Source organism: Danio rerio, chromosome 9, assembly GCF_052040795.2.
Source record: "Danio rerio strain M-AB ecotype USA chromosome 9, GRCz13ab, whole genome shotgun sequence".
NCBI lineage: Eukaryota > Metazoa > Chordata > Actinopteri > Cypriniformes > Danionidae > Danio > Danio rerio.
This window is the reverse complement of record NC_141029.1, coordinates 26,047,069-26,074,255: the sequence shown is the minus strand read 5'-3', so window position 1 is coordinate 26,074,255 and position 27,187 is coordinate 26,047,069. Positions and strand designations below refer to the sequence as shown.

The 27,187-nt window shown below is 35.7% G+C and overlaps 1 protein-coding gene and 1 long non-coding RNA gene across 3 annotated transcripts; both read right to left on the bottom strand.

The window, feature by feature from the left end:
* Nucleotides 1–1,061: 1,061 nt before the first annotated feature.
* pgap1 (post-GPI attachment to proteins inositol deacylase 1) lies at nucleotides 1,062–26,354 on the bottom strand. 2 transcript variants are annotated; one of them, XM_087267848.1, is made up of 26 exons: nucleotides 26,110–26,354; nucleotides 20,181–20,334; nucleotides 19,839–20,014; nucleotides 19,040–19,211; nucleotides 17,578–17,738; nucleotides 17,371–17,423; nucleotides 17,170–17,236; nucleotides 16,975–17,086; nucleotides 16,797–16,855; nucleotides 16,620–16,703; nucleotides 16,336–16,385; nucleotides 13,606–13,657; nucleotides 13,429–13,506; nucleotides 13,184–13,259; nucleotides 12,504–12,577; nucleotides 12,162–12,213; nucleotides 12,024–12,090; nucleotides 10,787–10,892; nucleotides 10,671–10,709; nucleotides 10,410–10,594; nucleotides 7,841–8,068; nucleotides 7,069–7,204; nucleotides 4,334–4,384; nucleotides 4,016–4,230; nucleotides 3,773–3,877; nucleotides 1,062–1,868 (listed from the first exon to the last, which is right to left on the bottom strand). In XM_087267848.1, exons 1-26 carry the CDS (start codon nucleotides 26,239–26,241, stop codon nucleotides 1,727–1,729), a joined length of 2,826 nt encoding a protein of 941 aa, XP_087123974.1. In that variant the 5' UTR covers nucleotides 26,242–26,354; the 3' UTR covers nucleotides 1,062–1,726. The 2 variants fall into 2 exon arrangements, with proteins under 2 accessions (XP_087123974.1, XP_087123975.1); XM_087267849.1 differs by having other exon boundaries at nucleotides 16,981–17,086.
* On the bottom strand, nucleotides 21,305–22,935 carry LOC147842369 (uncharacterized). The gene is made up of 4 exons (XR_015499406.1): nucleotides 22,855–22,935; nucleotides 22,417–22,761; nucleotides 22,059–22,262; nucleotides 21,305–21,662 (listed from the first exon to the last, which is right to left on the bottom strand). It is a non-coding gene; the product is annotated as an uncharacterized LOC147842369 (long non-coding RNA).
* Nucleotides 26,355–27,187: the final 833 nt, after the last annotated feature.

Sequence of the window (27,187 nt, the reverse complement as noted above, 5' to 3'; positions counted from 1 at the left end):
ATGCATTTTTTACATCACAAATTGTGCACATTGATGCTGATATAAAATCATATTGCTTGTCGGTCCTGTTTTGTGATCACAGCTCGTGAAACTCACAATAACACCACCAGAAGGAATGTTACGCGACTTGCCGAACAGCTTCAGCTCATGCTAAAGGGGTGTTAGTAGAAACTGATCTAACAGAGAACTATTTCAGCACCTACAGGCATTACATGTGCATTCAAAGCTAAATGGTTTAAGGCAGAAATGACAGATTGAAGATAAAACAGGCCGAGAGATTCAATCTCGCTCGCATACAGACATGAGAATCTGCCAAAATTACAATAAACTGCTTCCACAATCTTAAAGTCAACATGAAAATGCAGTCTGTAATTTGTGGCTGGTTTGAGGTTAAATGATGTATGACATGAAACTAAATTGTAATTATATTCACTCGCTGAAAATAGTCCAGTGATGTGGAGACTTTAATTAACAGCATGATTTCCAACAAATTAACGTGTTATATGACAGCATTATTTCATAATTGTGTATTTTAGCTAAAAGTGTTTGAGAATTAAGGCAGATGAAGAAAGGAAGTGATTTTTGAAGACATTCACTAGAGTACTATGAATCTTTCAGGCACATCCTCAATCAATGCATGAAATGATTCAGAGTGGACACAATGCAGATGCTCTCAGTAATCCATTTTTCTAGATTTCTTCTTTTTTTTCAATTGTTGTTAATGTGTCACCTTTTTAATTTCTTATATAAATTAATAATAAATTGTTTGCCTGATAATACATTAATTTATATAACATTACTTGATAAATATATAAAAAAGAAAGGGATGGCTCACCCAAACATGAAAATGTACTCATCTTCAAGTAGCTCAAATCCTTTTGAGTTTGTTTTTTGTCAAATATGAAAGTGGTTATAACCAGAAGCCATTGACATTCATAGTAGAAAAAAATATATATATGAACGTCGCTGACGAATGGTTTGCAACATCTCTCAAAAAAAAAAAAAAAAAAAAAAAAAAAAAAAGGTTTGTAACAAGTGGAGAGTGAGTAAATGAAGCAGGATTTTCTTTTCTGGGTAAACTATCTTTTTAAAGTAGTACATAACGATTTTAAACGCTTCAAAAGAATTTAGGCATGAAAAATTATGATAAATGTAAAAACAAAACATTTGAATATCCAATAATGCTGAATATGGGAGATTCATAAAAAATGAAAACCAATAAGTATATAAAACCAATCGTTTTAGTTGTGTTTGTTTTAGTTCATGTTGACTTTAAGGAAATATTAATAAAGCAAACAGATACATTTCCCTGCCAGACACACACACACAGACACACACACACAGACACACACACACACACACACACAGACACACGCCCAACGCACGCACGCACGCACGCACGCACGCACACACACACACACACACAACTTGGTTCATGCTAGTGCTTAAAATGTGTCTAAGAAACCATGTGAACAAGAGGTATTGCTCATGAATCCACACACGCTGACTGTTAGCAAATGTAATACCCTGTCAAGAAGCTACAAATGACGACAAACGACAAGTCACATGATCCAGATGTGCTGGTCCACTGATGTCCGTTGGATCGCACAGAACTCACACACTTGGGTTTTAAGGCTGTTTTGGTCTAATCTGGTCTGGATTTCTACTCAGCCCTGAGTCTTGCTCTAATCTCAAAGCAGACTCACGTTTAAAGTGTTCTGGGAGGTCAAAAGTAACAAGAACAGACCAGAAGGCTCAGAGCTGCAGACAGGAAATGTGTGACTCTGTAAATGTGCAGCGGACAGAAAGCCAGCAGCCCCACACACAGCAGCAGCAGCAGACGAAGAGTCAGATTCAGCATCAGTTTACTGCAACACAAGGGTAGATAGACACACAGTCATGTTAACACGGGTAATTAACATATAAAATATGCAGCATGTGTCATTGGCATTAGCAAGAGTTTAGAGTCAATACGATTTTTAAAGAAAACAAAAATATTTTAAAATTGATTTTAATATTGGAATGGCTCCTAAAACTTTATTTAACATTGAAGACTGGAGTCATCACTGAAACTAAAAATTCAGTTTCGACAACAGGAATAAATCAAATTTTAAAATGTATGAATACAAAGAAGATACAGATATAAAAACTAGATGCATTTTAAAATAATGCAGCCCTGGTATACAACATATATAAAATATAAATTATAGACACAAACATTTGAAAGTACACTATTGGTGCTTTCACACCTGTGAATCAATTCAGTTGTTTCGAAACAGAGATTACAAATGTTACATTGTTGCTCTTTGCTCTTGGAGCAGTTCGCTTTCACATTGCAAAGTTTCTAATCGGACCAAAAGAGCTAAAACAAGTCACGTGCGAGTAAACTCTCCTTACATTGGTCAGAGTGTCAGGGTTTATTTTGCAGTATCCCGCTAAGCTGTCAAGAGAGGTGGTGGTTTGATGGTGATTGACAGGGTGCGCGCGCGATGTGTCTGAGGAGAGATGCGGTGGGGAGGGGTGAGAAGGGTGCGCGACGTAGCCTATTTGAGGACCGGGAGGGAGACGCGAGGTTACCGGGAGATCATCACTCGTTTGCGGGCATCCGGAGACTCGCGAAATTTCCCGCCATGCTCATATTTCTCTCTTCATATAGCCGTATGCCTATTACATATCCACAAAACAATGTGATATAACCGCGCTCGGATCGGATCGCTTTCTCACTGTAATCGAACCGCTCCAGGGTTCGTTTCAATCGAGCCGAGACCACCTCATTCAAGTGATCTTGGAGCGATTACTTTGGCGCGGAACAGAGCACGATTGCCCTGTTCACATATACCAAACGAACCGCGCTAATTCGGCACACGTCGAGACACGTTCCGAAACAAAAGTGTAGGTGTGAAAGCACCCTTAAATTTTCACTATTTACAACTCCAATTCGGAAAATAGGGGGAGATTTTTCCAAATGTTGTGAAATCTAAAATCTGTGATTTCTTACTTGTCTTTAATGTAATTTAATTGACAAATGACCACTAACAAACTTTATTAATTTATTCAATTTCTTTTGTGGTTAGTCCCTTGCTTTGGGGTTGCCACAGCGGTATGAACCACTAATTTATTCAGCCATATGTTTTGCGCAGCAGATGCCCTTCTAAACACTGGGAAACACCCAAACACTCTTGCATTCCCACACATAGACTACAGCAAATTTAGCTTATTCAATTCACCTATACGACGTCTTTGGACTTGGACCACCAAGACGCCATTGACAAACTTGAATGTAAAAAGAAACAAATTTAAACTTTGAAGGCTATAAAACATTCCTAAGGAAGTTGGGCAGTGGCAAATAAAAAGATCATAAAATATCCAAATGAAAACATCTAAGTCGCCAAATAAAAAGGTAAACCATTAATATGCGAGGGTTTCATGCTCGGGAATAAAAGGAGCATCTCAGTGTCTGGACATTAACTTCTCAGTCACAATTCAGATATGCAGGCATATATTGGGAGGATAGTACAGAGACATAAACTGCAATCAAGATGAGTTTTTTCATGGGATGTCTTAACAGCGGACACTGGAAATATTTTGTTTGTATTTTTGTCAATAAAAATTAAGAAGAAGAATTCAAACATTCTTGATTTTACATGAAAGAGAACTGGCGTTGTATGTGTGATCATTTAAAGTCTAAAAAAACAACAGCACAAATGTTTTGACATGGCACTCCTTAATATAGAAATGATCATGACTTGTTTAGAGGGAAAAGCACACAAACCTGCGGAGGAGTGAGTTTGTGTTACAGTTGATGAGCATCACAGAGCTGATGAGCAGGGGCACAGTGTGAGGCCAGCAGGGGTCCGGATCCAAATGAAGCCAATATCTGTGCAAGACAGCAAAATACAAACACTCTTAGAGGACTTTGACTGCAGTCTGCCTCTTCATTTATAGACAACAACTGCCCTCTTCTAGGACGTTACTTCTTTAGGAAAACCATATGCATTTTAAAAGCCTCTGTTACCTGAGATTGTGCTTCCAGTGGATGAGGGACGGGGCGCAGAGCATCATGGTCAGAGTCAGCACTGTGGACACACTCAAGTGGAGCTGCAGATCATCTCTGACATCTTGAAGTACTGATTCTGACAGTAAAGCACTGCCGTTACACTCTTTGCCATTACTGTGATGATCATTGCCGTTAAAACCATTCTCCGTGTTGTGTGAAGCTTTCTGAGGTGCCTGGTTTAACAGAAACAAAACATCCCGAAGTGACAGGACACACAAACTGAGTCAACTACAGCTAAAAAAAAAAACAATAAATGATAAAAAAAGACTTTTATACCAGGTTCAACATGTGGCTCAGTGATCTCTCTGTCATCTGTAATCTCAGCACCTGGAAAAAGAACAAGGAAAATCACAAATTAAAAAAGGTGCATTTAGATAGAAATGCTTTAGCAGACACTAGACGAAGCAGTTTATTGTTACAGCATCAGTAACAACAGAGACCGGTCGTTCGAGTGTCTCCTGAACATAGGCTTTCACACAGTTTAAATACATTTCTGTGTCTTAATACTCCACTCAAATTTACACATTACACACCTCCATCAGCTTCTCTGCTAATGGAATCTTATATCTCTCAAGTGCCCGCCACCAATAGAATCTCAGGGTCTTTCAGGGGTCTTACCTATGTCCAGTTAAGGTCTTTCCTTCCTGCTTCAAAAGCAATGACTCAGCCAAAAAACAATGCTCAACAATATGTCTTGTTCACTGTCCACTGAGCTGTCAACTGTAAGTTCAGCTGAAGTTCATATGTACTCATAATTCTTTAGATGTCAATAAAAGTGAGTGTGGGCGCACCTGCAGGTGCACTTTATCATGAGTTACAGAACAGAAAGCAGGTGTCCTTTTAGCCTTGCTTCCATAAATCAGCCCTCATTGTGACATTAATTCTGCTCTTCTAATTTATCTTCTCATCTCTGACTGCATTTACACAAAATGACTTTTTTATGTACCAAAACACACATACCTGAAAATAATGCCATAGGTATGGGTTATAATATAATAGATGATAATACTGAAATCACTCAAATAAGCATATAAATGAGAGTAATACATTCATTAGAAATTCATCAAGACACAATGAATTCCCCAACACATGTAGCATGTCCTCCTTTAATACATTCAAGACACCAACGCTGTAAAAAAATTCAATGTGAAGACACTGTGATTATAAAGCTCTGCCCTTAGCTAAGTCGAAAGACATAGTTAAGTGTATATATTAAAAAGTTGGTAATTTTTGACTGGATGAGTGCAAGAGACTTTTTTTTTACATTCTTTTGTGATCTGAAAAGGAAGGGCAGAGCATTAGACAAGATCAGGACAGGTGAATGATGCAACTTGAGGACATGCTACATGCATTTTTGGTGATCTGCACCCTCCAAAAATGGCAGATGCTATTGTCTATAAAGACTTCGGAGATCTCAGACTTTGTCATTTTTTGAAAAGTTTGACTTAGAGACTTAGAATATTTTTGCAGACCAGAATCTTTTTTCCACAACACATGTAAAGTCCTGCTGCTCTCAACTGAAGCTACAGCTACATGTGCATTTTTAGAGATGAACCCTGTAATAATACTGCAGGATTCTCACACCAATGGTTACTTCAAATTCAAGCAAAATCCAGAGACTTTCCGAGTCCAATAACCTTGAAAACAAGGACTTCATGTGAAGATATGTTTGAAGTGAGAGCAAAGTCACATTGTGTTTCGTTGTAAGATACATTGTTACAGTCTACATGTCATTCATTCATTCACTTTCACTTTAGTGCCTTTATTAATCCAGGGTCGCCACATGAACCGCAAACTTATCCAGCACATGTTTTTACACAGCGGATGCCCTTACAACTGCAACCCATCTCTGGGAAATATCCATACACACTCATACACTATAGACAATTTAGCCTACCCAATTCACCTCTACCGCATGTCTTTGGGCTTGTGGGGGAAACTGGAGCGCGCGGAGAACACCCACACGAACGCAGGGAGAACATGCAAACTCCACACAGAAACGCCAACTGACCCAGCCGAGGCTTGAACCAGTGACCTTCTTGCTGTGAGGCGATAGCACTACCTACTGCGCCAATGCGTCGTAACAGTCTTCATGTGTCAAACACAACAATGCAATAAAGCACCTGCATTTAATATTGGTTATATAACACATCTGATATTCTTTTAGTCATATTTCTGTTTGACATAAAATCTTCAGCAGATGCTTTACTGTATTCTAAAATTATCTGATATTTACTTTTGAAAGAATTTTATTGAAAAGAGCTAAGGCTCATATAACAGAGGTTTTAAGATGCAATATAAATATGCCTCTTCTTGCCCTTTGGGTTTACATTATCTTAACATGCCAAGCAATTCAACATTTTATTATAAAAAATAATTGGCCAACAGATTATCCCAAAATACAAAGTAGCTCATGCAGGAAACACCGAATGTAACTAGTGAATGTCAATATAGCAACCTATTTATAAATGATTTAAAAATGATGAAAAAAAATAAACATCCAGGCTCTTGCAATTCTCTGTCAGATTCACTTTTAAGTATTTCATAAGAAGAAAAAAAAATGTTGGAACACTATTGGTATTACATGTGCAGTACCACCAAATCAGATGTTGGAGCCACAATAGATTTTAGTCACATTGGTGTCTACAGAAGTCCTTAAGCCTGGAGCCCTGTTATTAAAATATTATTTAACATCTTGGTATTTTTTTCCCACCAAGCCCCATCATGAATTCCAAAAACACACATATGAATATACGTGATGCATGATAAGACCTTTCTGTTATACATAGTTAGATTTTTAACAAAAATGTCCTAATGTTGGTTTTTATTATGTGGATTAGTGTGGCTTAGTGTGCATGGGACATTTCTATTTTAACTCTGTTTTGGTGGTCTAAAAAGAAAATGTACATAGCATCATAACAACATCAAGGTGTGCAAAATAAAACTGCTAAATTAAACAAAATATATATATATATTTAACAAAAACATTTAGGACAGATCATATCACTCACCCTGTAGAGATGGAGGAGACAACAGAGCATCAATGCCAGAGATCCACATGTCAAGCTGCCCAGCACTCCCAGAGACACCATCAGGACAATCTGAGTGTGGAGACCAAATGTACCACAGTCCCGTGACACTGAAGGTCTGAAAACAAACAAAAGATCAGAAAAAAGTTTTGAAAAAGGCTTTATTGTCACATGGTCAATAAAAAAAAATCATTCATTTATGTGGGTTTGGTGCTTAGAATCGTTCCCTATTTGTAAACACTGTTGAAAAGGATTTTTGGTTGTTTGATTATTTATTTATTACCATTTCAGCAATTATTTCCATTTCATGGCAAGGTCAACATAAATAAAACATTACATAATAATAACAAATTTAATAACATTATATATTTTAATAAGAGTAAATTATTAATATATAAATGACTAAAAATATTACATTAAAAACATTAGATGTGATCAGTCAAATGCTTGATAAATATGTTCAATTCTTTCTGGTGATACATTTTTAAAAACATCCATCAAAGTACTTGGTGTAAAATAATCTTTTCTAAATGTCTTTGAAATTTCACATTCTAATAAAATATGCTTTTAAAAAGAGTTCTAATAACTGGTGTGCGTAGTTATTAAACTGTTTACATACTAAGGTTATTACATATTATGCACATATACTTTAACAGAACTGTAAAATAGCATGAAATAATATATCAAACATTTTATGTTCCCATAAAAAGTAAAAAAGCTCCAACTACAATGCTATTATTAATGTGATTTTCACCTGTGTAGTGGAGCAACAATAAAGGACAGGAAGCAGACAGACATTCGGAGGACTGTGCTGCCCCAGAATGCAATGGCTGCACCGAACACACACAGCAGTGGAGACACGAGACGAGGCCATTCCTGCACAGAAGCTTTTTCATGGGACAGGTCCTCCACCGTGTTTAGAGGAAGTGCATCCACCCCAGGGAGGCCCAAAGATGTCCAGACATCCTGAAACCAGCTTTGCCTGTGGTAGAAAGAAAATCAATTTAAACGATTAGACATTTATTTAAATGGTCAAAATTAGCGCTGTGTTGTCTGACAAGGCTGTCAAGATTTGCTGCAAAAGAGACTCAGCATTTTAATACAGCACACAGACACTTTCAGAATAAGACTAGAATGAACAGCCAAGCACCAAACGACTGTTTTGACGTTTTTTATAAAAACTTAACACCCTAGTGTACATCATGTATATATGTAACAAAATTATATAGGTGTTATTACCTGATACTAACTAGAACATACACCAAAACACTAGCAGACAATACAGCAATTATACAGCACCATCAAAAATACTAAAAAATCTCAGCCAGACTAATGGAATAAGAAACGAAATAGAATATCTAAGGTAGGGCCCCATATTTTGTCATACAACTTCTGTTTGCCAAATCTAGAGAAATGTAGCCTTTCCAGCTAGAGGGCAGAAACCATTTCAGCTAACCATTTTAAAAAATTTGGAGTTCTTGTGGATTTCCACTCCATCAGAATCAGTCTCTTGGCCAACACCGAACCAAACATAAGGGAGAGTTGTTGATGTTTAGGCCAAATTAGAGCCTGGTCAGAACATCCAAGCAATGCTAATTCCACATCGATTTTAGGGCCCTATCATACACTCGGCGCAATGTGGCGAAAGGCGCGATGTAATAGTTTTTTGCTAGTTTCAGCTTGGCCCAAGAGTCATTTTGAGGCGTTGCGCTACGCTGTTTACAGTAAATAACAAATTGTTAGCGCTCATATGTTGCACCCATAGATGTTCTGGTCTAAAAAGGAAGGCGTTCTGAGACGCATTGCTGGCGCGTTGCTATTTTGAAAAACTATAATAGATTTTTCAACAGACCAAAACAAACCCAGTCTAAAGTCCAGCGCAGAGTTACGCCTCGCTTACACACTGCTTAATACACACAAGATGTAGAGTAATACGCAAATATCTTTACAAATGAAAAAAATAAATAAATATTAAGGATCTATATTCCATATTTATATATTCTATAAGAATCTATATTTGAGAACATAAACATTTTACAATGAAGTTATATTAATCTACTTACTAAGACGCACCAACACTGAACAATACATCTATTACAGTAATTGTTCATCTTTGTTAATGTAAAGTTAATGATGATTGTCAGTTCTTAACTCAAAGTGAATTAACTATTGTCAACAAGCACCACTTTGGATTTCAATAACACATTAGTAAATGTTGAACTATGAAAAAATAAATGCTGTACAAATATTTTTCACTCCAAGTTCTTGTTAGTGAATACATTGACTAATGGAACATCTATAAATATTGGACAAAAGTGTCTACTAAATGGAAATATTTTAAAAATAATTCCAATTTTTAGTAGTATTACTTGATTTAATATTATTATTAAATACTTTACAGTTTTTCCCAGAGATGGGTTGCGTCTTGTAGGGCATCTGCTGTGCAAAACATGTGCTGGATAAGTTGGCAGTTCATTCTGCTGTAGCAACCCCGGATTAATAATGGGACTAAGCCGACAAGAAAATGAATGAATGAATGAACTTTACAGTTCAATAGTAATGTAGTTGATATTATAGATTACAATCTTTATTATAATAACGGTTATTGATATTGATTTTTAGAAATACTATTGCTGCTGCTACTACCAAACCTACCAATACTAATACTAATAGTATTATTGTTAATACTATTGCACTGTATGCTTTTAGTGCTCGGCATAATAGAGTACACCCTATTTTGAAACTGAATATTTTGATTCATTTCTCAGTGAATATGGGCAATGTATTTTGATGCATTTAAACAAAATAAAAGATTTATTAAACAGATTTATTATTTAAATAATATTTTAGCCACCAACCATATTTAGAAATTGAAAGCTAATACAATTAAATTCAAGTAAAATATTGTTGTTTTGTTTGTTGTTGTTTTACAACCAACAAAATTTCAACAATTTTTTTCAGTTTTTTTGCTTTTCTTGATTTTTAAAATTGTATTTAATCTTTTTTTAACATAAATTTGGCTGTACAAGTTTTTGGACTGTTATTGTAAATTATTTTGTTAGATAAGCTCCAGATTTGGCTTTAATTTCGAATAATCTAATGTATATGCTTAAGTATAATATTGTATAGCTTTCTATTAAAAAATTATGAATTATGAATTTAAAATATTTGTGAGGGGTGTACAAATATTTGCTGAGCACTTTAATTAAATAATGGACATCCAGTCCTATTGCTAGATAAACAAAATACTGATGTTTAGGAATATTTACACTGGCAATTGCAGCAAACTATTAGGCCTTTGAGATGTTGATGTCAGAACTCACCGGAGCAGCAGCATCAGCAAGAGGACCGGCAGCTCCAGTTTGTGGATCTCTAAGGATTTACTCATGGCCTCTTGCAATTCGACAGGACGTCCTGATCTTCTGACAGAGCTCAGCTGGACTCTGATCATCAGGAGAAGTGCTAAAGCACAGTAGACGGGCAGAAGCGGACCACAGAAACGCAGAATCTGGAGAACAACAACAACTCCATTTGAATATGAGTTTAAAAGCATGACAGATGAAAAACCACAAATGTAAGCTCACCTGCCCAAGCACTTTAGGAAATGATGTCCGTATCGACACCTGTAGAGAGAGAGAAAAAGATCATTTAAGTTGTCTTTCCGTTTTCTATAAAGAAACAGAAGTTGTGAATTAAACACCTTGTACTGGCAGTTGGGGGCAGTGTGGAGCTGCAGCATGGCACTGGATGTGTTGTCTGGTCGGCTGCTGTGAAGCATGCTGAAGATCTCAGAGACCGAAGGAGTACTTCAGTGAGAAAAACAAAAAACAAAAAGACATATTCATCAGTACTTTAGCATAAATAATGACTGCGGAGAGAATGAGACAGCTGGCTTATTAAAGAGAGTTAAGACAAAATGAAAATTGTCATAATTTACTCATCCTCCACTTGTTCAAATCTGTTTCTTTTTTCTTGTGAACAAAAACAGGTAATTTGAAGAATGTTGAAAACCTGTATCCATCAATTTACATTCTGTTTGTTTTACCTACATTAGATGCTGAAGGCTACTGCTTTCCAACATTCTTAAAAATAGGGCTGTGCGATTTGGGGAAAATATCTAATTGCAATTTTTTTTGACAGATTTTGCAATTTCGATTTGATTTGCAATTTAATTTTGTGGTCAAAATTCAAATTGTAGTCTGCAGCTTAATAATTTTTACTGCTAAAATGCAGTGAGTGTTAGTTAAAAAAGGAACTAAAAAGATATCAACACAGTAGCAAACAACTCTGAAATTGTACTTCGCTTGCTAATAGATTGAGTGTAACTGTCAATACTTTTAACTCTTTTTACTTTTTTTAGCAAGACCCTACTCATATAGCAACCTGTGGTGCTTTTTTAGGTGCTGGTGCATTTCCTGGTGCTGTGGCAACAATTCTGCGACAGCTCTTACAAATGATCTGGTTTTGTTTGGTGTCTATGTCTTTGACACCAGGATATTCCCATATTACCAACGTGCTGTTTTTCTTTGATATTAATTAGTCTATTAATGCTTCGAAACTCCATCATCCCACTTATTCGCGTTTTCCTGTTTGTTTGTTTTATTGGGGCGATGCGCAAACTTTGGTTGCGCAATTCTGATTTGATGGCGCAATTCTGATTGAGTGTGCTCACTCAATTGGCTATTAAGACTGTCACACACAGACGGAAGTCATGCATTTGCTCAGAGTTGGGGAAGTTAAATTATATATATTTCATATCGCAGCCTCTTGCAATTAACTAATTGCAATGTTTCAAATTGTGATTGCAATTCAATTAATTGCACAGCCCTACTTCCAAATATCTTCTTTTTAACAGAAATAAGAAAATTACAAATAATTTAAAGCAATAAAAAAGTGGATACATTACAGTGAATATACTTAATCCGTTAATACTGTACCTTGACATTGCAAAGGAGTCTTCACGAAACCAAGGTACGCTCACTCTGTAGACGCTGGGCAGTCTGTCTGTAAACACAAAGCATACACGTGAGCCTTACAGATCATCATGCTGAATACCTGAGAGAGGACGCTGTTACCTTTATTGGTTTTGCAGTGACTCATGATTGTTATTCTGAACGCCTGATAAACCTGGAATAAAAAGACACAAACTTTACTTGACATTTATTGCACTTTTGAGTACAAGTCTTTGCTTAATCAGGGTGCAATTGGTGATGGCTGATGCAGTTTTGCTAGGACACAAACACACAATTACAAAGAAAAATGCTTACTGAGAAACAGTCTATGACCCTACTGAGTATTTCGGGATTTGTACCATATCAAAAGATACAAATTATAAAAAGAATTCTAACTGATCTGAGGAGAAGTGGAAACGAATAGAGAATGAGAGCAGAACAGCAGAGACTGCTGTGAATTGTCACCTGATGAAAGTCTTGCAGCTGTAATGTATGAAGCAGCCCAGATGAGTTAATGCTGACATCAGTGACGGTCAGACCTGTGGACAGGCACATTCATACAGGCTTATTTATGTCAAAAACTCAGAAAATTAAACAAGGTAACAGCTGTCATTTATTAGACAAAACAACAAGTGGTTACAAACATTTTAGTCTATTTCTTCAGACGAATACAAAAGTTGATATTGTGAAGAATGTTTTGCTAGCCACTAACATTCACAGCTGCATCTGCTGCATCTTAGTGTTCAAACATTAAATATTAGCTGTGGTTGAGTATATGGCAAAAGCTTCATTTTTGGATAAACTCTCACTTTAAAGGTGGAAATATGGATGTGTTTAATCTCCCAAAAGAATCTTAAAGTTTATTTTTCATTGTTAAAACCCAAAAGTGAAAACAGATTCACTTTCAGAAGCCCAAGACAAAAAAAATGAAAACTTGCCAAAATATACAGTGATAAGGTAAGATGAGGATAAACACTGATGTGCTTAATTTGATGGATTGTTTGGGTTTTAAACACTAGCTATTTACTGTGAAGCCACATATAAAATAGAAAATACTCCGAAGATAATAATAATAACAATAGTGTAAAGAAGTATGGTGAATGTAAAATGTTTGCAAATTCTTGCATTTACACATATGGACTCACCAAAAGACAGTAGATGAGGCACCTGCACTGACACAGTCAAGCTCTCCTCTCTCTGCAGCTCACACTCCACGACAAACTGCAATCAGATGATCCAGCATTCAGAAAGCACAGTGAGCTCCTCTTACTATTGTTTGTCCTTACAAGAATCATCTGATGCAATTTGTAAAAAGGAATGTGGGCTGCTATGGCAGGTCAGGTAATGTTTTCATTATCAAAAATGAGAGTAAATTAGATAGTAAATGAACCTGTGCTCCGCTTGGGTTAGAGGCATCAATGATGAGATGAGAGACAGACATGAGTTTGCTGATTTTCACGGCCACAGTCTAGAAAGAAACACCAAGATAAAAAAAGAGCTCATTTATAATCTTATTGTAAATGCAGAAATATAAGAGGTTACACAGAGTGTTTTAAAATAGACTGACTTTGTAGGCTGGAAGAAGCTCTGTGTCAGATGACAGATCTACTGCTTGAACACTGGCAAATTGGAGGAAAGGAGAGAGAACTTTACAATCTCACATAAAGAACAACAGTCACGAATGACGATATTGATCTACATGTGTGAGATGAACTAGACTTGTTAAAACTTCATGCCAAGTTTGCAAGAGACAGGCAATCAAAGACAATTTAAATAGATCATTTTTTAAATACTATATTTTAAAGTATAGTATAAACCCAAGAGCGGCCCAGGAAAAAATTTGCAGATCAATTACATAAGGGAATAAGGAAATGTTCATTTTATATGAAAAACTAAATATAACTTTATCCATTTACTTCGGCTTATGAAAAATTACATTCTTTTTTTATAAAAAAAATTGTGTGCGTGTGTGTGTAAGAAATTTTCACAGTATTTTTTCTTTTAGAGAAAGTTTTAATCGTTTTATTTCGGCTAGAATAAAAGCAGTTTTTATTTTCTTAAAAACCATTTTAACCTAACCTGCCTATTAAACCTAATTAACCCAGTTAAGCCTTTAAATGTAACTTTAAGCTGTATAGAAGTGTCTTGAAAAATATTTAGTCAAATATTACTTACTGTCATCATGACAAAGATAAAATTAATCAGTTATTAGAAATTAGGTATTTAAACTATTATGTTTAGAAATGTGTTGAAAAAAATCTTCTTTCTGTTAAACAGAAATTCGGGGAAAAAATAAACAGTGGGGCTGTATATTTATTTATATGCACGTGCGCACACACACACTCTACATTTACTAGTTATACATTTTAACATTAAATAAAACGAATAAATAAACAGAGAATTTTGTATTTCTGTTGTTGTAATCTGATATATTTTTAAATTGTTCACTTTTGCAAAACAAATTCCAATTTCAAATTGCCAAAATCTAAAAAAAAGCCCCAGACAATACGTGTGTGTGTCTGTCTGTATGTTTGTGTGTGTCTGACTATGTGTTTGAGCATCACACACAATCCATGTTGATTTTGTACCGTTTCTATTAGTCCATTATTTATTTATGAATATTTTTCAGATTTATTCCAGTTTTGTAGTTTTTTTTTGCCAATTTCTATAAAAATGTTCTCTGTACACGTGTGTGTGTGTGTGTGTGTGTGTGTGTGTGTGTGTGTGTACAAGAGATGGAATTTTTTTCCTATTTTCATTTGTTTTTCAGACCCAGGCTAGGTATGCTCATTTCGGTTAATTTAGATAACCGACAATCGCTGCTCGTTAATCGAATATTAAAGGTTAACTGATCAGATTAATATTAAATTTAAAATTATGTATCTATTTAGTGTCTGACACATTAAATATCGCATTTTAAAATACTGATTTATTTTAACATGCAAACTTATTAATAAAAAAACATAACAAAGCATCTTCACGCACCTGCAGTGTTTCCAACAGCATAGAAAAACAGAATAAACTAAATAAAATGAATAAAATAAATAGGCCTGCTGCCTTGCACTAAAATAATTTTTCACTTAAATTACTAATTTAGGTTACAAAACAAAAACACAGACTGATTCTTTTTAAGAACAGTCATAGGCTGTTTTTTTTTTTTCCAATCATATGTTTTTTGTCTTTCTTCAAATAAAAATAGCAGGCTACCTCAAATCGATCACTCCACGAAAAAAATATACATTTAAATAATGGCCCGCTGTTATTATTATATATCAAAACCTTTTTACATTTTTAAAAGAAATAATTATTTCAAAGATTATGTCCTGAGCATCTGATTTTATGCTTCTGTGCTTTTTTCCTCTCTTACTTATGGTTCAAGTGCGCAAGCTGCGTGTGATGGACTTTTATATACATATGTTGACTTTTTGTGAACAGTTTTGTTTTTTAAATATATTGCATTAATTTGCAGACATGCTTTCTAGACTGTAAAATGAAAGCCAAAGCCTATATGTTGTGTTTATAACGCAGATCCAGGAGGCTATCAGCATCAGAACTGGTTTGGCATCAACTTGTCTGTATCAAACAGCAATATTCTTCTTCCATTTTGCTTCTTTGGCAAATATGTATGCGAGCACGTGTGGTTACACGTTACCATCCCGCAAGTTAACAAATATGAGTTGCATTTACACATTTAGGGGCCGATCACAACAAACGACATATTCCGTTCAAAAAACGTGAGACGCGCCACACTGCCTTTTTTATGTCACTAGGAAACAACTGAATCAGCTGGGTATTAATTGTGCGTGAGTGTTGCTGTCTGTTGTTACAATTGTAGTATTTAATAATATTGTGATTGTGATCAAGATTTGTAAAGTCATACAGCTCTAGTCTCCCCTCCATTTTGACAACACAAACACTGCTGCTCTAGGATGAGCTGCGCGCAAAACACTTGTAGCCGTAAATAAACCATTCAAAAGATGCCCCTCTCAACGCAAAAATGCATATTCACAATGATCAGCTGCTTATGCAGCCAAACTTTAAAATATATATTAAATATATATTTTAAATCGTTTAACTGATACCATTAATCGGTTACAAACGCACACTTTCAGTTAATAATTAATCTATTATTTTGAGCATCCTTAACCCAGGCAATTGCAGAATTGTAAAACATGCCAGATTTATTATGGGAATAAATTTGTTTTAGACAAACAAATGTAAAACAAAATGATTTTTGGGTTTTTTAGAGTTTGACCCCATAGGTTGATTAAGGGTTAATGTATTTAATTTTACTCACCACATGGAGCCACTCATCTGTGTACAGCCATACAGCCAGCTGGTCATTTCCTGTTGAACAGACATGAAACTGAATATGAACATGTACAGCTCTTCCAAACTGCTATGTGGACATTCACAGTTAGCTTAAACCACTAGGGAGAATCTGACTGGTAAAAAAGCTGTATTTTTGTACAATATACACAAGTAAGAAAAGCAGGATTCCAAATGCTCAGCAATGAACCAACTCTTAACACATTATGTAACTAGACTATTTTTAAGTGTGATGATGTTGGTTTTTCTCACCATATTATTACTGCGGCAGTAGAAATGACTGTAGGCCTTCCTTCGACTGGAGAGACCAAACAGAAAGTACTTAACTTGAGCTTCCTGTCAAGAGATGGAGGACGGTTTTACAGAAATGCAATGTTCAGAGGAATGGTGCTGGCATAATTTCGCTTCAGTTGATGAAACATATGTTACCTTAGGGGCACTGTAGAACAGACGCAGTGTATTGACCTCCTTCCATGCCTCAGGAGGAGCTGAGAGGATGGAGAAACAGATTCAGATTAAAATAGCAGAAAGAGAGGATTCAGATACAGTATAATCATCCAGTAGTGTGAAAACAGACGAGCTTGTAAATATACATGTGCTTACTAACAGAGACCTGAGAATGTCACAGAAGCACCCTGCACTTCTCCAGGTGGCAGCACAGGGTGTCTGAAGAAGTGATAGTTCAGCACTGACAGTCGCTCCTCTGGACTTTCTGTGAACTATGGAGAAACAGGAGTCAGTAAAAGCACATTAAACACAAACAAATACTCTAACACTGTATTACGGGTCTGACAAGACACACCTGCCCAGTTTCTGGTTCTATGAGGTCAAAGAATGCTCGAACTGTGGCCAGAACCAGCTCCTTGCACCTTTAGGCATAAAGGATTTGAAAGTACAAAGATAAAAATGAAGAATCTCTGTAGTTTAAAAGCAAAAGAAGCAGCCATATGTTTTTGATGCACGGCCCACTTTCATACAAGCATCTTGGCATACAAAAACATACCAAACAATGGAAATGTGATCTGTGGAAAGCCAGGTTCGGGGAACTGCAGTCGCCTAAAACCAATTTACAGATCACTGACATGAGGATATTGTAAAATAACATACATTTTAAAAAATCAGGTTTCCTTTAAATGTTCCAGATTGAAATATTTAACAAAAGATTTACTGGGGAAAAAACTCTGAAAAATGAGATGACTTGTAGGCCTACCACAACTGAAATCTTGTTGAGATCATCAATGGGGCAGGATAGTGCTGTCAAGCCAGAAAGCACCTGAAAGTCCAGGTTACCTCCACCAACTGAGAGAACGGTTACATTACGGAGGTCCTCGGCTCTTTTGTTCCAGCCCTGCCTGACGGTGGAGTAAAACTCTGCCACACACACAACAATGCAGTTGTAAGCTTTGATTAATTTACATCTTCTGAACATGCCACTGTTGACCTTTGACATCAAAATTGTACAATTATTTGAATAATAAGTTGTTCATGTTGCATTTATCAAGTCTTCAGTGTCATATGATCCTTCAGAATTCGTTCTAATACGCTGACTTGCAGCTCTGCTGGTTAATATACAGTTGAAGTCAAAATTATTAGCCCTGCTGTGATTTTATTCTTTAAAAAATATGTTAAAACATAATAGTTTTAATGTTCTAATTGTCATTTCTTCTGTCTTTCAATGGTGGTATTACATAATACTTTTCTACTTATTTTTTCAAAATAATATTCAGCTAAAAGTTAATTAACCTTTAACAAGGTTAATTATGTTACTAGGCATGTTAATGGATAATAGTGGCTTGTTCTGTAGAGAAAAAAAAAAAAAAATATATATATATATATATATATATATATATATATATATATATATATATATATATATATATATATATATATATATAATTTCTTAAGGGACATTATAACATTTATACTATATTCTTAATATAGTATAATCAGCGAGAATGTCGCTGGTTCGAGCCCTGGCTGGGTCAATTGACATTTCTGGGTGGAGTTTGCATGTTCTCTGGTGTTGGCCTGGGTTTCCTCCGGGTGCTCCGGTTTCCCCCACAGTCCAAAGACATGCTGTGTAAGTGAATTCGGGAAACTAAATTAGCTGTAGTGTATGTATCTGTAGTGTAAATGTGAGAATGTGTGAGTGTTTCCCAGTGATGGGTTGTAGCTGGAAGGGCATCTGCTGTGTAAAACATATGCTCGATAAGTTGGTGGTTTCCGCTGTGGCGACCCCTGATGAATAAAGTGACTAAGCCAAAAAGAAAATGAATGAATGAATGAATGAATGAATGAATTTAAAATCTGCTTTTATTGCAGCCAAACTAAAATAATTAAGACTTCCCCAAAATGAAAAATATTTTAGGAAAAATTATGAAAATTTCCTTGGTCTGCTAAACTTTACTTTTGAAATATTTGAAAAAAGAATAAACATTTTGACTTCATATAGAGATTTTAATTTTGACTTCAGCTAAATATTAATTCTTTATTTGAAATAAAATTGCTTTTGTAACTGACGTCTACTGTCACTTCTAATCAAATATATTAAGCCCTTACTAAACAAACAACCTTAATCTTGCTAACCTCAAACTTTTGAATAGTAGTGTAAAAACGTCCAAAACAAACTTCACTCGCATATGTGAGTGAGTGTCTGTATGTTTTCTTCCTACCCAGAATGTAGGGGTCCAGAGACAGGACAGGTGCCTGATGGGGCGAGGCCTGGGTGATGATGAGGCTGACCAGGCGTGGGTGAAAGCGTGCCAGTGTGAACAAAGCTCTTGCCACCACTCCACCCATGGAATGACCCACCAGAACTACACTTGTGGGGGGGTCTGGACGGTCCTGCAGCAAAAAGAATGCAGTAAAAACACAATTTGTTCAATGTAGATAATCTAGCAATAGTTGTGAGCTTCAAATGCACTACATGACTTCTGAGTACATTAAAAAAGCAAGCATTATAAACTTGCCAACTTTGTAAATAGATCAGAGGAAAAACTAGGCATCATACCCTAATTCACAGAAGATGAGACACTACTAGACTTTCATGTAAATACAGCACAAAAAAATCAGTCAGAAACACTTGCTTTGTTGCTAAAAGCAGAATGACATACAAAGAAGTCCATTTTCTAAATCCAGCGCAAAATATCAAACATCACTGGATATCAGACTGGATATTAGCTTTAAATAGCACTTTGAAGATCAAAAATGTTGATGAGCAGCGCTGATTCCTCCAGAGTGAAAACTGGGGTGAATGTCAGAGCAACCGTTGAGTAGTGTATGGCAGCCTTATAAACATTTTTGGTGCGATATTGATTCAGTATTGTAGGTGACTTTTCTGATGAATAATTCCAGAAAAGGAGATATGCAAATGGAAAAGAACAAGAAGTAAACAAAAAAGGGAAAAAAACTGAGGAAATAAAATGTAGGAAGAAGAAAGTAAAAGGACAAAAGGCAAGGCTTCTCTCTGACCTTGTAAAGGCGCAGGATGGCTTTAATGCTTTCATGCAGAAATTGAGTCTGTCTACGCAAACTGCCCCCGTACAGGGCCACCAGCTCCTCATTGAAGTCAATAGTGAAGACGTTCAAATGAATCTGTCTCTCAAGGTTCTCAGCCTTCCGCAACGCCACTGAACCCAGTGAACGAGCTTCAAGAGAGAGTAAAACAAAATCTCAGGGTTCCAATAAAATCTCTTTGAAAAATCTAAACATTTCAACAACAAGTCAATGGGAGGCCAAGACTGACCACACAAACTGGTTTTGTGTCCTTTGTGTAAGATGGAAAAGATAGAAACAATGTGCTCAGAATCTCACCTTGCTTGTAGCTGCCTGCATTCCCGGGCAAGAAGAGCACAGGCGCTCCGGTAAGCTTGAGTCCTCTGGTCTCCTGAGCATAAGCACCCTCTCCATACAGATACAGGCCGTATGATGGGTACTGGCGGGCAACGCGCCTCGGGAGCTGCACACGCTGCAAACAAGCACACACAGACAGGTGTTTACATTCACACACAGAAAACAATGAAAACAACAAGCAAATCTAGTTGTGGAAAAGATTCTCTTAACAGCAAATCTTCAAACATATGGACGGACACAGTTGTGAGGAAGGTTTTAAACTATGCCATCTTTAAGACTTTCAGATGTTCTGGATATTGTTTTCTTCTTCTTTGGATAGTATGAGACTGTGAAAAACACACTTGACTGATCTTCGGGATCAGAAATGACAGGAGAAGAATTAAAAGTTAATCACTTTTCTACTCTAAAATACTTTTTCCCTAACAGTTGGATTAGTTTACATATAAGCACAATGTGCAGAATTTAACGATGAACAGTCAATGGCATTGACTAAAAACACAAAGTTAAAAGATAAAAAATTTAAACAAAATATACTACATTTAGAGATACAAATTCCTACTTAATATGATTAGTCTTTTTTCTGTATTTACTGTCAATATCGACAAAAAGAGGGTTGATGTATATTGAAGAGATGTTGTTTAAAGACTAATCCCAGATAGCAAAATACACTCGGGCCAGTTCCGGCTAGATTGTCGCCTGCCGGAGACTTACCCCTCGGCCCAACTTCGGCTGCCGGACTCGGGCCGGATGCCTGTGGACTCACTGCCCGATTCCGGCCCGAATCAAGCGGGCCAGATGCGGCGGCCGTAAGCGAGCCGACGCTGCGCATCCGCGCCGGAATCGGCGCGAGGGTAATGTGCGCTGCGGCCCGGAGCTGGCGCGACTCCGTATTTATACACCTTATAAAACCTTTTGGTATTACATTGGTACTTGATATATGGTATTACAACCATTTGAATTTATATTACAGCAAACACAGGCTATAATGTAAACACAAAGTGTAAGCACTGCGTTTAACCTTTGAATAAAGTGCAAACTGCATACATATTCTGTAACGAAAATAATCAGACAAATGACAAAATAAATAAATGTTAAACGTTTATTGATTGCAAGAAAAAAAATAGTACTAAAATTTTATAAATAATTTTGTAGTGCACAAGAATATCAATATAAAAACAACAATAAAACAACACAATAAAGACACACAGAAAGATTTAAACAAAAAATCTAAAAATTACACACAAACACAGATGTTTTTAAAACAACCCTGTTTTCCCAATAGACTTGAATTAAAAATTTGTAAAAAACAGCTAAATTTTATATAAACCTAAATATAGAAACCAATTTAAGATATAGCAAGAAACATCTTAAAAATACCAATGACAATCCGTAAAATATCCAAGTCAAACTTGTAAAAAATAATGCAGAATTCTGAAGAAACATCTTGAAACATTTTTTAATAAAACATTAAAATAATAAAAAACAAACAAATATATATATATATATATATATATATATATATATATATATATATATATATAATTGCAGAAGTATAAAGTCAAACTTATTTTTAAATAAACTTGAACAAAATCAATTGCACAAACAGCAAGACATGAGTGAGATGATTATACATTTCATATATATACACGTCTTGTGCAATTTTATATTTATAATTTTATTTGTATTACGTTTATTAAAAATGTATCAAGATGTTTCTTCAGAATTTGGCGCACATACATACATACATACCATACATATATACACACACACACACACACATATATATATATATATATATACACATATACATATATATATATAAATGCAAATGAAAGAAACAAATTGTTCAAGTATCAGGGAACATCCTAATACACTTAAAATGTTGTTTAAAAAATAAAACAAAATAGTGATGTAGACATTTGACACATTAGCTTTCTCTTCTTTCTTCCTCCATCCCTGTCAGGGGCAAGTTGTAGCTACCTTGTAATGCATTTTTCCACTTCTTTATCAGTGGCGTGGTATGGACATTTGTCCTCACTCCATCTGTGATTAAAAGATAAACAGATAATTAGTAGTGAACAAGTACTAATGTAAAAAAAAAAGAAAAAATTAGGAAAAAAGTAGGCTACCTACGAAGCAAAAAAAAAAAAAAAAAAAAACTTAAAACACTTTGAAATTAGCAAGAGCTTGAACTTACCAGTTTCTTCATTTGTTCGGGCTGCTCCTTTAGTTGATTTTCAAGCTTTTCCAAATCAAATTGGCCAAAGGACGGTCAAATGTGTTTACATCTGGAATTTCATCACGTCTGTTTTGGTTTTGTGAGAATCAGGCCCAGCTGCTGCTTTATGACGTTGCATGATTTTAAAACTTCAGTCAGTCGTGCTAAAAAAGAAAAATAACAGATTAGTATAAATCAACCTGTAGCTTATTCTCATACAACTTCTGTAAATACAACAGTGGGTTAGACACTGCTGATATTCTCTAGTTGATCTTTACTTTCTAGCTGCATTAAACCTTAACAAATTTAGTGATGTCTTCAATTCTTACAAAGACATCACAAGATGCAATAAGTTCTGTCTTGATCTCAAACTGCACTAGAACAAAGACTGTAAATATTCATAGGTGTACCGAGGGCCAGATGCAAAAAAAACAAACGTTGTCGCGGGCCAAATTTTACATACATCACACAGACACGTGTGTGTGTGTGTGTGTGTGTATATATATATACACCGTTTATTTTTTCCCCAATTTCTGTTTAACGGAGAGTTAAACATTTTTTTCCACACATTTCTAAACATATTAGTTTTAGTAACTCATTTCTAATAACTGATTTATTTTATCTTTGCCATGATGACAGTAAATAATATTTGACTAGATATTTTTAAGACACTTCTATACAGCTTAAAGTGACATTTAAAGGCTTAACTAGGTTAATCAAGTTAACTAGTCAAGTTAAGGTAATTAGGCAAGTTATTTTATAACAATGGTTTGTTCTGAAGACTTAAGGGGCTAATAATTTTGACCTTAAAATGGTTCATAAAAAAATTTAAACCGCTTTTTATTCTAGCCGAAATAAAACATAAGTCTTTCTCCAAAAGAAAAAATATTATCAGACATACTGTGAAAATGTTCTTGCTCTGTTAAACATCATTTGGGAAATATTTAAAAAAGAAGAAATAAATCAATGAAGGGCTAATAATTCAGATTTCAACTGTGTGTAGATAGACAGACAGACAGACAGACAGACAGATAGATAGACAGATAGATAGATAGATCATAACAAGAACTGCTGCTTAATTGAATGCATGTAATAGCGACACCCGGTGGTTATTTATTGAATTACGTTCATTTTTGTATAGCGGGCCAGATTCTATTGATATTTATAAAAAGCCTCGCGGGCCGTAGTTTGGACACGCCTGGTGTACTGGAATGTACAGTATCTGTGCATCTTGATGGTGGTCTTAAGATTTCTGCCATAGTCATTGATGGTGATGATACTTGTGGTGCTGCATTGATTTCTGAAATCTTCATACCTGCCTTTTATCCAGCCTCTTTGTTCCAAGTAATTTTTCTTCATCATGGTATAGATGTGTCTATACTGTCCCTTAATCAGATACATTTACAAAACAAAACATCACTTTAGTATAGTGCCAGGGCAAAACTCACAGGTTGTAATAGATCAATGACATAATGTTGACAGTATGTGTTTAAAATAATTGCAAACAAACCTGTTCTGTCTTTAGATGTATGACAGGCGATCATCATCCTCATCTGTCTGCCAGTCAGAAATCACAGTTGCGTGTGGATGTTTGAGTAGAGCTTCCTCATATGCATCTATAATAAAACATCACATTGTTGTTAACCTCCCGTAAAGAAAAGTTCAAATCCTGAAATACTATCAAAGTTAATTAATGCATATAATACCTATAGTGTAAATAATCAGTACACAGAAGGTTGCACAAGATTTATTCGGAGATTCATGCAGAGTGACAGCCTTATGAATCTGAGACATAGATTTGTAAGATGGTCAAGCACATGCATTATTCTGTACCCATGAAGATTAACCTACCATTGTGAAAAATGTTTAATGATGATGATAGCCAATAACAATAAACCATTTCAGCTGTTTGTGAAGCAATTAGTAATGTAACGTCTGAAAAGCTCAATCTATGTTGAAAATATATCAGCAGTTTACAGCTTATAATGGACTTTTAGCACACAACTATAACATGCCTATTCACGTTCAAAAGAGTGTGCCATTGACTTCTTTGGTCGTGATGTGCTGCAAAATGATCTCACTAACCTTTGTTAAACAAGAACAATAAGACTTAACCAACAAATATTGTTACCCATTCATTTAAATCAGAATTTATCACTGTCAATAACATAAAAAAAAACATCAAAATCTGCTTTAAGACGTTCAGTTTTACATTAACTGACCATTACAGCTTGAACAAAAGATATAATTGATTCACATAGGCTAACACATATGAATTAAAGTGCATAGTAATATATTTCTCTTGGATAATTTAAAGAGAATAAAAATATAAAGAGAGTAAACAGTCGAGTTTCGATCATTTTTCGTGACTAACTGCATAAACAAGATAAACAATTTATTAATCCAAAACGATTAGTTTTTATTTACACATAATCACAGAATTAATACTGTTGGATAAGTATACGCCTGTACAATGATTTTTTTCAACATCCACGGTACTTTATAATGTTAAATCAGGAAAAAAACACGTTTTGCCAAGTTAGTTAATGGATTCGTCTACAGAAACTTTCTTTAACGCAAAGTTAGCATACACACAAATTCGTTTCATGTTTCTTTGAAATAATTAAAACAGTTTTCAGTTACTACACACGTTACAATCTAACATTGTGTAAAAGGAAAATGAACTTTCAGACGTGTTTGTAACTGTTAGCGTTAGCATACGTTAGTTCCAGTCGTGTTTCTTAAAGCAAGTTAAATTTCGTATCAAACTGTTTTAAATTACTAAACGCTGTTACAACCAAACACCGTGGAAATGTTTTAAGCTCTAAATTCGCTAATTATACAGAACACAAGCAGTAAAAAGCTTACCTTTCTGACCGGACTCGACGTGAAACTTTGAAAAACCAAACTTTTTCTTCTTGTGATCTTCGTGCCATGGTGGTTGACAACCAGCTTTTTGGAGCATTACCGCCACCGTCTGGATTGGAGTTTGGATCATGAGTTAGTAACGCATGTGTTTATTATGAAACCAACTTCTGCTTTAAAAAAAAAACAGTCAGCACAGGAGCGTGCTATCTCAAAAATAAGCGAATTTTACATAGTTTTTCTCTAGATGACATGTATAATCTATTTATAAATAATATTGTTTTGTTTGCGTCTAAACATTGCGACCACACTAAATATTCTTTTTTTTTTTTTTTTGCTATCGTACCATGAATATTTTCTCAAATTATCATTAAACGTGGAGCTAACAGATTACTAGATAAAATAAGAACTTAATCGGTTGCCATCAGCCGAGTCCTTGCCAGAAGCGGCCAGGATATGGTTGACCGGAATCGGGCCAGTGCTTTACAGCCGCATCACAACCGCATGTGCGCGAGCGAGCTGCGGGCCGCACTCGGCCCGGATAACACTCGCCGATGCCGAGTCGGAGCCGGAGGCGCCGGGGGGCAGCCGAGCTCGGGCCGATTACTGCCTGCTATCTGGGATGCTGCTTGCGGCTTGCCAATGTTTGTTGTTGCCATTACAACAGGTAGATAGACAGGTATGAGGAACTGATACATGGCCTGCCAATGAATTGTGTCCAATACAAAACAATGTGCATTTTGTTAATCGCAAACCAAACGTGAGAAGAAAACAACGGCGATGGAGACTGTTAGCGCTGATACTCACTCGATATTCTGGGTACTCGAACATGTATGTCATGCTGCATCGGTTCTCCTCAAAACCAAATAATAATTCTCGCAAACCCACGAGCAGAAGCCCAAGAGCGAAGGCAAAAAACGCGTATACAACGAGTCTCATGTCTCCAGAAATTGAGCTTGACTTTATTTACAGATTCATTTTAATCGTGTCTCCGCTTTCCTTATTGTACACCCAACACTCACTGCCTGTTCAAACCTTCAGGAACCTCGTATGGACCTGTCACGCTCACGCAGCCAGCTTCTGGGCTGACGTCACGACGCAGACAGAGGAATGAGTCTATGGAGAGGGAAGACAGGTTTGTGATTTGACCAATTAAAATTGTCAGTGGGAGGGGAAAACGAAATGAAAACAGTGGGATCATCGTGCATTTACTACCTTCTACCTAAACGCAAAAAAAAAATTGGCAAAAAATAAAGACCATTACGTCACCTTCAGTTTAAAGTGAAGGGAGGTGAAAGTGTATGTATAACAGGCTCGTAGCCAGAGGGGGTTCGGGTGGTTCAAAGGACCCACCCACCTTCTGATAAATTCCAGATTTGGGTCCTATATGAGCTCATTGGTCTTATTTTTGACAGTATCCCATAATAAATTGTGAAAATAACCAATAGAATAAGGCTTTAAGAAGATTAACTAACAAAATAACCAATAAAATTTAAATGGACAAAATTCTGACTGAGGAAATGAGCTAGCCAGTTTGTCATTTGCCTAAACCCCAAAGGCTACGTATAGTTTTTCAAGCTTTAACAGATTTCCATTTTTTTCTGTTTTTTATGATGGATGATAATAAATTAGCATTTAAATATAAGTTTTTTCATATTTCTAAAATACTAATCTTATTACAGTATATATAAAACTGTAATAACTTACTGTTTAAATGAACATTTGTTAATATACATATATTTTTTGAACAAAAACTAGTATGATAAGCACTTTGACAAAAATGTAGAAAGTGTTTTTGTTGCACCAAAACGTGTGGTCATGATAACCATCCAAGAAGCTATTCCAGCACAAATTAGCGCTTAAAACGTCACTTACCGTATTTGAA